This window comes from Haplochromis burtoni, unplaced genomic scaffold, assembly GCF_018398535.1.
Source record: "Haplochromis burtoni strain Fernald_Lab_line unplaced genomic scaffold, NCSU_Asbu1 Contig_3, whole genome shotgun sequence".
Lineage (NCBI taxonomy): Eukaryota > Metazoa > Chordata > Actinopteri > Cichliformes > Cichlidae > Haplochromis > Haplochromis burtoni.
The window spans coordinates 6,023,103-6,034,969 of NW_024582364.1; the positions used below are offsets into that span (position 1 = coordinate 6,023,103).

Genomic DNA, 11,867 nt, shown 5'->3' on the forward strand with positions numbered 1-11,867 from the left:
CAGTGAACACAAGACAGAAACACACACACACACACACACACACACACACACACACACACACACTTACAGTGTGATGGTGGATAACTCTGACATCCTGCACGAATGCTGAACAGCCTGTGTGGGCTCACTGAAGCATTTCTGAGCACAGCTGCTACACAGCACAAAGACAACACACAATACAACAAAGACAATGTCTTTAGGGACACAGACGCACAGTGTCACGCGCACACACATCTCCACACTCGGTCATGCACACTCAGGTCTAAGCTGCAGAAGACAAAAGTATTATCTGCTGGGCCTCCAAAGATACTATCCGATGGGAGGGGAACAGGAGTGATGTCTGGATACAGTACAACTCCATAATGAGGTTCAAACTTCCTGACACTGGGTTCTACAAATGAATCTGAAATTTAAAAAAAAAAAAATCTAGGCAGACATGTCAGAGGTTATCACAGAGTATTACAAAAAATGGCTGGATTGACATGTTTGTGACACTCACAAGAGAGACAATAACCCTTGTGCAACATATGCATTTAATATGTTAGCATCTATAAAAATATCACCCAGCTTTTAATATACCTTCTGTAGGGTCAGTTGGTTGTAGGTTTTGGTCTTTTTGGTCTTTTGATGCTGGTTTTGGGATTTTTTGACAAGATGAAAAAAAGTAATAGTGCCAGCCTTAACTTAAAATTCTGAATCCTAGCTCTGTGAGTAGCAGGGTTGCAAGATCTAGAAAACTGCAGCAATCAAATTTATTAAAGCATAAATTCTTCATCCAAATTTTGACATTTTTGAACTCACGTTTAACCCCACCGAATGAAACTTACAGGTAAATGCTCGATTCATTTCCTCCGATATCAGGCGACTGCAGCTTCTGGACCAGGATCACGATTATTCCAATGAAGAGGACGAAATTGATCTGACAAGAAACAGAAAATATTTTCACTGCGGTCAGTTGAACATTTGGTCTTTCCCTTCTCTGCTTGGTTTTCTTCCTCAGGAAGTAGCAAGCAGAGGTTGCTGGTTGCCTTTAAAACTGGTCTACTCAATCACACGCTTGTCTATAAAAAATTATTTTCCCTTTTGTTTCACACCACATTAGGATAGATAGGATTTAAACTGGGGCCACTGTAAGAAAGCCTTTGACATTTAGCTTTTGCATTTGCAGATGAGCAAGTTAATAAAAGGAAAACTGAATGAGCAACCAGTAAGTGTCATACCATTATAGATGCCACCACAGGTCCTTTGATCACCCACCAGAGGGCAGTGTTCTCATTCGTATCCCAGCATCTGGAGGCCAACAGTACATTTCAGTAATCATACACCATGCTTCAGACATTAGGTAATGCACAACCTCATAGTTTGCCAAACAATGAGCCAGGTTTCAATTATAATACACCAAATAGTCAAATTAGTGAGGAGGATTTAAAATGAAAGGAAAAACTCTCAATAACTGAGAATGAAAAACTGAGTTACAAACTTAGCTTAATACTATCAGATGGTTTTTGTTTTCTTACACTTGTATTACATCACATATTGTGCTCAAAAATGATGAAAAAGGATGCAATAACCGAGCACTCAACAGAGGCTTAACGTACCCAACAAAGGGAGAAATTTCATAATGGCAAAACATTATCAGTATTGTCATCAGTATTTTGTTAATAAGAATGGCTAAAACTTCTCATGTAAACATCACCAAACCTCTGTCAATATCAGTTACACTGATTACATTAATTATATTGTAAATTTCTTAATGAAAATATATTATTAAAAAATGATTTTAATAAAACTAATAGAGGTTTTCTGGCCTGTGTGGCTAATAATATGACACCTGTGTTTATATAACAGTCCTGACGGTTCTTTGTGATCGTTAATAAGCAACTAGTTTCACATGTAAAAGACTTACAGGTGCCAGTGTTCACACATAAAAGAGGCTCCTGCTTAAAGGGCACCAAAAGCAAAAAAAGATAAAAATCATTGTAAAAGTGACCAATATTATAATCTATTGTAACATTATCTGATATTATTAAACAATGTATCTAATAATGTGTAATTATCTAATATAATATAAGAAGACCAGTATTAATAGATACTGATTTTTACTCCATGGCTCTCGAGCCCTGTTTGAAATGTATTCATAATAAATCAAATATTGGCTGATTCTGAAATCTAGAGCATAACTAATAGTTACTACAAAATCCAATAAATATTGTGTAATATAATGTATAATCTCTGCTTCTAAATTACAGTGGAAAAGGACTGTAAAGCAGCAGAAAGATTATATGCACTTAGTTTCAGTGACTAAAGGTGGGGAAGAGGAGTTCAGACATACCCAGTGTCATGAAAATGGAGCCTCAGAACAGCCCAAACAGTCACACAAATTGTGGGAGTTCCTGTAATCATGAAAAAACAGAAATAAAAAAAAAAACAGAAAAAGTAAAACAGAAATAAAATGCACAATGTTAATGTGACTGCCATAGTTCCTACTAGTCAAATCTCGTCTTTAGACATAAACATAGGAATCAAAAGGAATCATCCGATTTCAAAAGGCTATATTTTTAAAGTAATGAACAAATTTAAAATACATGTATATAAAGTTAAGGCACTCAACGTTTTTCCCTCCAGATGCACGGCTTATCTCAAAGCCAAGTCCAAGTCAAATATGTTTTTGCAAACATGTCTGAACAGCCACCGCTGTTGTTACATTACTTACCTGCAACCGCGTGAAACTCACGACTCTTCTCTGTCTAACAATATATGTTTTGATAGTTACCAGTGAACGGCTGTGGAATTAAAGCACTTTGAAATTGGATGATTCTTTCTGATATACCCTGTATCAAAGGCTACAATCACAATCAGATTTGCGTATTTCCCTACTTCAGCTTTGTTTCGCCAATATTTAAAACATTTAATGGCAAATTTCACTAATCTCTCAAAGGCAAACAAACAGCTATAAAAAAAGTTTAAACAAGACCTCAAGCAACTGAGAAAGAAAACACCACTTGCTTTAAAAAAATCTTTTATCAAAACTATACAGTGCAGAAGATATAATAGATAATAAACAAAATTTTAAATGGTAAACAGCACAAATTTTAAAATTCACAATCTGATTAGTAACTCAGCAATGGTCCCCTTTTGCCTAATTAATGTCTTTAATTCTTCATGGGATAAAATTAACAAGGTACTGGAAACGTTCCTCACAGAGACTTTGGTCCATATTGACATGACAGCATAACATTCTCATTCCACCGCATCCCAAAGGTGATCTGTTGGACTGAGAATTGATGACTTTGAGTACAGTGAACTCTTTGTCATGTTCGAAAAACCAGTTTGAATTGATGGAAGAGGCCATCAGAAGATGGCACAGTGGTCATAAAGTGACTGACGTGGTTAGCAGTTTAAACAATGCTCAATTGGTACTGAGGAGCCCCAAAATGTCCTCCCCAGCATAACACCACCAGTAGTGTCAACCGTTGATACAAGGCAGAAAGATCCAAGCTTTCATTTAGTTTACACCAAATTCTGATTCATCCAAATGTAGCAGCAGAAATTGAGACTCATCAAAATGTGAGTTGTTGCTTCCTGTATTTAGCTGACAGGAGAGGTACCCAGTTTGGTCTCTGCTGCTGTTGCCCATCTGCTTCAGGGTTTGATTCGGAGATTCTCTTCTGCATATTAGATTTATAACAACTGTTATTTGTTGTCTTCCCATCAGCTCAAAGCAGATTGGCAAATTTTCTCTGACCTCTGGCATCAACACGGCTTTTCTTTAGCTCAGTGGATATTTTCTTGTCTTTTTTCAAAAACAGTCTCTGTGAACCATCTAGAGCAGCGGTCCCCAACCCCCGGGCCTCGGACCGGTACCGGTCCGTGAGTCGTTTGGTACCGGGCCGCAAGAGTTGAGGCTCAGGTGTGAAATGTATGGTTTTCAGGGTTTTTATCGGTTTTCAGCGTTATTTTGTTATCTTTTTGATCGTTAACTCGGTTTTCACGTGTGTTATGAATAAATCTTTTTTTCTGTACCGGCACTAGTTTTATTTTGTTGTATTTATCCGCGACACATTAAAGGCCGGTCCGTGGAAATATTGTCGAGTATAAACCGGTCTGTGGCGCAAAAAAGGTTGGAGACCGCTGATCTAGAGGTGGAGTATAGGAAAATCCCAACAAATGAGCTAGATAGATATTAGATATTTGCACTAACAAGCTGTTAAACAGGAATATATAGTAAAAGGAATATAATAGTAATAAAATGGCCAGTCATGTAAATTAGTCACCACTTTATGGCAATAATGATAATCAAGCAAAAATGTCTACTTACCCCACCCAACAATGGTATACCAGTAGAAGTAGCGTCTCTCGGGAAAGAAAGTCTCCACCAGCAGAGTGAAGAGATACAGACCTTCAATGAACAGCCAGAAATAGTTGGACATGACACAGTAATGGAAGAAAACCATCACTGCTTTACATGCCACCTGCATATGAAGACACGTTAGGAGATAAGTTGTGATTACCTATCTGTATGAAACAATTATTATCTTAGAAGATTCTGTACCAATATTAATCTAAACAAGAAAAATAATCTTCAAAATTTCAGTGAAGTTAATTATGATAATCTTGTTTCTTCTTCTCTAAACAGAAAAGTTGTGTTTAAATGATCAGTCTTTATTCAAAAGCAATAGACCCCAAATGTCAGAGTGACATTATCCATGTAAACAACAAGGCGACAGCGCACCGCACAGGACGGTAATAACCCTAAATATTTAGCACGACCCGATGAGCTAATATGCAAATGATCTCCCCCAGCACCTACATGCCAGGCGAAGTGTCATGTGATGACACTGTGTTAATGACTAAAGTCCATATATACTGTGGGGTCAACCAATTACAGGACTGATCTGATTCTCTGTACTGCCATGATAATGACCTGTGATCACCATGGCAACAGTGGTAAAGTGTTTGATTTCAGAAAAAAAAAAGAAACGGGAAAAAAAGGGCAAAGTAGCCATTGATATGTTAATAAGACTCTAGCAGAAGATTTCCACTGGTCTTGCTAAAGCCATTAGCGCATCTAATTAGGTTTATTTATCATGGCTGCTTAACAATAGTGAACAATGTATTCTTATCAGACAAAGGCTAAGAGCTTGTTCTGCATTTGTAATCAGGGAGTATTAGTCATCTAATAGCATGTTTGCTTTTTGTAAAATTTGCATCTGATTGAAGTTCTTTCAAAGGTGAACGGCAAACAGGAAACGCTGGAGGAGACGTATTTCCCAGGCGTTCTCGAGCTCTCGCTGTATCTCAAACAAAACAAGCCTGGCCATATTTTTTTATGCCCATTTCCTTTATAACCTGATTGGCTGGATTTTGGTGGTACACCCAATAAACCAGGACATGTATTTGACTGACTCTAGTGTCAGAGCAGGGACTGTTTAGAATATTAAAGGCTTCAGCTTAAAACAATTGGCTTTAAATTAAAATTAATGATCTAATTAACCTTGGAAACTGAAAATTACCAATTTTCCATTAATCACTAAAACAGCAGTCACAATTGCTTCCTCTGGAAGTGATTAACACCATCAGCAGCAGGTGAAGTTTGTATTATGATGCCCACATAGTATATATATATATCTATCTATATCTATATATCTATATGTATCTATATATATATATATATATATATATATATATATATATATATATATACTTATATATATTATCGTATATGTATATTATATATATATGTTGTTGTTACTGACTGTGTCCACGAAGCAATGGTCGCTGTCTTCCTGAGCGTACAACACGCCGTCCTTGATGAAGACTGAGATGGCTCTCAAAATGAAGGACACAAACAGATTCATGTGAATAAAGTTCCTGGTGCAGTGGAGCTTCCTGGAGAGATGAGAAAGGACATATACACATCTTTATCTTGTCTTTACATCTGTGCTCTGTTTAACCCTTCCAGCTCCGCGATGATTTAGAAATTACCACATGAAACCTTGTGGAATTTAATCTGAAAGCCTGTTCTTGCAACTTTAACTAAAAATCCCTGAATGTGCCGTGTTTGCAAACTTAAAAATGCTGACGAGCTTCGCTCTAATAACAGATAAGGGCTGGTCCCTGAACAGGGGCCTCTAAGATAGAAACATGTTAAAGCTGCAACTGGATATTATTGGTGTCTTTGAACCTTAAGATTTATGGTGGGCTGGCCTTAAAACAACCACTGCCACACCCATCTGGTGGTGCATTACGGAGGTTTAGGTCTGACAGTTTCCCACACACACACTGGGCATTTGTGTAGCAATAAGAAAGTAAAGAGAAGTTTGCATTTTCCTCTTAAGCTTAAGGTTTTACTTTATGAATAACTAAACACAATCCAATAAATGCCTTTCAGAATAAACTGTCTATAAAATGCGCATCATTACCCTTCTATGATTCCAAGCTTTTAGTCAGTGAGTAAAAACAGGGTGAATTTTAAAGACTCTGTCATTAAGCCCGTCATTGAAACTAAAGGTATAGAGCCAGAACCTAAAGAATCTAAAGATATTTATTTTCAATGAATATACATAAATATAATGATTTATATAATGATCAAAGCTTCTAGTAATAATTTATCAAAGTACAATATTCTTCTCCTGTTGGACTAATGATATAGATTTTTGCTTGAATGTTTGAAACAACAAACACACAAAAAAGCTACTTTTTAATAAACTTTGTCACAAACTCAAGTTTGTTATTTAAATGGTTAAAAAAATTGTGAACATATTTTTCCTATCAATGATTGATTTTCTAGTCCATCAAAGTTCCAACCTTTACCTAAAGTCATGGGATCTGAGCAATGACAGAAATAGTGAGGTCACAAATACAATGAAGTGAAATGAGGTTCCTGTGTAGCTAGGCCTGAACTAGGGCTGGGCCATATTATACCGTTCACGGTAATACCGGTATAATGTTAGGCAACGATAAGAAAATGAAATATCGCGATAGAATATGAGTAAAACGCGCATGCGCAGTGCCTTTGTTTTCATACGCACATGGCCGATTGTTGAGTGAAACAAATGAACCAGAATTGGTTTGTAAAAAATGGTGCAACTTCAGTGATGTGGAACTGGTTTGGTGTTTGTCCGTCAGATACACGACAAAGCACATTTTTTTTGCGGACCTTGCAGGGGGTGTTGTTTTTTTTCGTTTTTTTCGGACTAAGATGCTCTTAAATCTGGGAGTAATCTGTGTCCTAAACTCCGTATACTTCAGGTCAAACAACACTGCAGCATCACTGAGAGTTAAAAACTGTCTAAATTCTTTCATCTTTAATAAAACGATCAGCATTGCTGCTTTACCAGGTGTAACTATGAAGTTTAACTTCCAGGCATCCATGAAAACAAAATTTATTACATTTAACGAGTTAGAAGTTAGCAGGAAGCTAGCGGAAGTTAGCTCGCAGAGACAAGAACATCTGCAATCATCTGCAACATCTGTCACCAGGACCCAAGTGGACTCCAAAATGCTTTTAGCAAAGTCTTAGAGATAAGTGAGGAGCTCGGACATCTGAAGGGAGCTCAGAGCAGAACTGCTGCTTTTCTGTGTTTGAAAGGAGCCAGCTGAAGCGGTCGGGGCATCTGGGTCCATATTGGACACCTTCCTTTGGAGATTTTCAGTGCATGCCAATCTGCTTGAAAGTGTTGCTGGGGTGAAGGACGTCTGGAGATTAGAAATGGATGGATGGATGGATGGATGGATGGATGGATGCTCAGAAAGCTCACCTGAACCTGCAGAGAATAACCATGGCTGTAGTCAGAGACACAAGCGACGTGCTGTAGCCGACTGTGTAGAGGGCTTTGACTGATGCGTAGTATGGATCCTAATGGAGAAAGACAGAGAATGAGTCTGTGTACTTGATATACAGTACATGCCATATGGAATAAAAAGATCCACAAAGCCTTACAAGTTTGGTAGTGTTGTCATAGAAGAAACAGACTTCCGCATAGTGAGGAAAAGGCTCTGACCATCCATATTCAGTACAGTTACGACTGACCTTCCCCATTTCTGCAAATAAAAAAATATGCCTGAATAAAACTGAATGAAAAGAAACTTGATGTTCAAATAAGACTATCCGAATATGGTGTTGCCACTCACCATCTTCAGGGACTGTGTAGTCATGAAGGAGCTCCGGACAGTTAACCTCCACAACCTCCCCAACATTGGCCGCTTGCCAGCAGGTAAGATTGTCCCACATCCAATCACATGCTGACAGGCAACGGAAAGGAAACAGAGCAACTAAAATTTAAAAAAAACTAAGAATTCAGGAAAATTTAAATGGTGGTAAAACAGTTCAGTTTCTAAAGATATCTAGCATTTTCTTGGCAAAATGATAAAAACCAAGGAAGCAACTTTCAAATGTTATGACCTCTCTTAACCAATCTCAGATCATTTTATTACCGACCAGTGTTACTACTTGACTAAAACGAGGCATTACCCCTTTGAAGAGTTCTTTCTCCACATGCTCCAGACGGCAGAAAAGAATTTGAATCAAAACAATGGAAATAGAATTACAAGAACAAAATTTGTATGACAACAACAGAATTAGAAAGAAAACAATGGAATTAAAATGAAAACGACGGAATTAAAATGAAAACAACAGAATTTGAATGAAAACAATGGAAGTTTAAAAGAAAACAACAGAATTAGAATGAAAACAACAGAATTAAAATGAAAACGACAGAATTTGAATGAAAACAACAGAATTAGAATGTATAGAACAGAGTTTGAATGAAATGAATAGAATTTGAATGAAAACAACGGAATTAGAATGAATAGAAAGAATTTGAATGAAAACAACGGAATTTGAATGAAAAAAGAATTTGAATGAAAACAATGGAATTAAAAAAAAAACAGAATTTGAATGAAAACAACGAATTAAATGAAAACAACAGAATTTGAATGAAAACAACAGAATTAGAATGAAAAACAATGGAATTTGAATAAAACAACAGAATTTGAATGAAAACAATGGAATTTAAAAAAACAACAGAATTAGAATGAAAACAACGGAATGAATGAAAAACAAGGAATTTGAATGAAAAACAGAATTTGAATGAAAACAACAGAATTTGATCAAAAACAAAAGAATTTGCATGAAAACAACAGAATTAGAATGAAAACAACAGAAATTAATGAAAACATGGAATTTGAATGAAAACAACAGAATTTGAGAATCAAACAGGAATTTGAATGAAAACAATGGAATTGAATGAAAACAAGAGAATTTGAATGAAAACAAAGTTTAAAAGAAAACAACAGAATTAGAATGAAAACAAAGAATTAAAATGAAAACACAGAATTTGAATGAAAACAACAGAATTAGAATGTATAGAACAGAGTTTGAATGAAAGCAACAGAATTCTAAAACAAACAATAGAATTTGAATAAAAAGAGTAGAATTTAATGAAAACAACAGAATTTGAATGAAAACAATGGAATTAAAATGAAAACAAATTTGAATGAAAACAACAGAATTTGAGAACAAACAATGGAATTTGAATGAAAACGAATGGAATTTGAATGAAAACAACAGATTTGAATGAAAACAACGAATTAGAATGAAAACAAACGGAATTTGAATGAAAACAACAGAATTTGAATGAAAACAATGGAATTAGAATGAAAACGACGAATTTGAATGAAAACAACAGAATTTGAACAAACAATAATTTGAATAAAAGAAAGAATGAAAACAACAGCATTGAATGAAAACAATGGAATTTGAATGAAAATAACGGAATTAGAATGAAATGAATAGAATTTGAATGAAAACAACGAAATTTGAATGAACAGGGGCCCTGTGCTTCGTACGTCGCTCACTACATCCAAGATCAAATGAAACATCCAAGACCAAACCATCGCGCTAACCGTGAGCGCGCTAATCCGGTTCCCCGAACACACCTGCTGTTGACGATTAGTACAGCTGGACGCAGTAATGTGACATCACTGGGTGTCGTAAAAGGGGCTACGCATCGATAGTAGAAACATTGATCGGCAACCCTCTGATTGGTCGGCGAAAATGTCGACGGAGCGCGCTCGGCTCGGTATTTTTCGGCAGCAGAGCAAGAACTCTTGAGTGAGGGATTTCAGGAGTTTCAGAGTTTAATTAAAACGCAAGGGAACACTGCAAAGGCTGCAAAAGCAAGGAGAGAGGGCTGGCAGAAAGTTGCTGACAAATTAAACTCGTAAGTAATTTAATAAGAACAATAATAATGGAGTGGATTGATATAGCGCTTTTCAAGGCACCCAAAGCGCTTTACAATGCCACTATTCAGTCACTCTCACATTCACACACTGGTGGAGGCAGCTACGGTTGTAGCCACAGCTGCCCTGGGGCAGACTGACAGAAGCCAGGCTGCCATATCGCGCCATCGGCCCCTCTGGCCAACACCAGTAGGCGGTAGGGTAGATTTATTATATTACACTATATTATCCAATATTATATTACATTATATTATAATATGTTATATTATATCCCCTTTCACATTAGAGCCACAACAGGACCCACTAGAACATGGGAACAGGTAAAAGTGAAATATAGGAATATTCTACAGAATGGTAATATTTATCACTTATATTGCTTTTAGTCTCTTGGAAAGAGACCCTGAAATAATCTGTTTGTTTATAACAGCAACCAAGAAAAGGGCAGAGCAAAAAAAGACAGGTGGTGGTCCTGCACCCCCTCGTCAACAAGTTGGTTAAGTAAATAATACCCTCACGGGAAAATCGATATCTCTCTATGAGCACACTGTCGCGCTGAGCTAAAGGATCCTGTCTGTCCCGCAATATACGCTGAATTCTGAAAACTCTCCTTATCAATCTTGCACCTTCCGCAGGACATGGCTGCGACAGGCTTCCCAAATCCACCTTCGCTTTTATAGCCGTGGTCTCTCATCTTGATTACACGAAGTAATTTGCAATTGCTACTCTGAAATATGAATTACATCTGTAATAATCACATACATGTAATAGTATGTTAATAGTACATTTCCCTTTTTTAGGAAATGACCTGTATGTATCTGTGTGAAATCAATAAATGGATCAGGTGCTGCATTGTCTTTAGTTACATTGATGTTATTTATTTATGGTGAAACAGTGGTGGAATATCGCTGTTGCTTTCGTATAAATGACGCGGGCATACCTGCGTGGCCGCGATCTAATCCTGTTTACATAAAGTAAACCTGCTCCCAGCAGGTTTACGCTTACGGCTCTGTTGCTATGACAGCAAGTCCCGGATGGGCTTCGGGGAACCGAACGATCCGGATCACGCGAAATCGTCAACAATCTCATCCAGCTAACTCACTTAGCGGGTACGAAGAACAGGCCCAGAATTTGAATCAAAACAATGGAATTAGAATGAAAGAAAAAATATTTGAATGAAAACAACGGAATTTGAATGAAAACAATGAAATTAGAATGAAAACAATGGAATTTGAATGAAAAAAACAGAATTTGAATGAAAACAATGGAAGTTTAAAACAAACAACAAATTTGAATGAACAGAAAAGAATTTGAATCAAAACAATGGAAATAGAATGACAAGAACAGAATTTGTATGAAAACAACGGAATTAGAAGAAAACAACGGAATTAAAATGAAAACAACGTTGAATAAATTGAATGAAAACAATCAGAATTAGAATGAAAACAACAGAATTAAAATGAAAACGACAGAATTTGAATGAAAACAACAGAATTAGAATGTATAGAACAGAGTTTGAATGAAAGAATAGAATTTGAATGAAAAACAAATTAGAATGAAAACAACAGAATTAGAATGAAAACATGAATGAAAACAACAGATTTGAATGAAAACAATGGAATTAAATG

At 36.5% G+C, this 11,867-nt stretch overlaps 1 protein-coding gene across 8 annotated transcripts in view; it reads right to left on the reverse strand.

The window, feature by feature from the left end:
* The window catches only part of LOC102288907 (pituitary adenylate cyclase-activating polypeptide type I receptor), a 43,690-nt gene that overhangs the window by 8,896 nt on the left and 22,927 nt on the right, over positions 1–11,867 (reverse strand). For 3 of the 8 annotated variants that reach the window (XM_042220236.1, XM_042220234.1, XM_042220239.1), the window contains exons 4-11: positions 7,943–8,244; positions 7,761–7,858; positions 5,757–5,889; positions 4,319–4,472; positions 2,333–2,393; positions 1,221–1,290; positions 828–919; positions 68–151 (exon numbers count right to left, since the gene is read on the reverse strand). In XM_042220236.1, coding sequence (XP_042076170.1) covers positions 68–151; positions 828–919; positions 1,221–1,290; positions 2,333–2,393; positions 4,319–4,472; positions 5,757–5,889; positions 7,761–7,858; positions 7,943–8,244 — 994 coding nt within the window. The remainder of the gene's footprint in view (positions 1–67; positions 152–827; positions 920–1,220; positions 1,291–2,332; positions 2,394–4,318; positions 4,473–5,756; positions 5,890–7,760; positions 7,859–7,942; positions 8,245–11,867) is intronic. The other 5 variants (XM_005912477.3, XM_005912479.3, XM_042220245.1 and 2 more) reach the window with 3 other exon arrangements.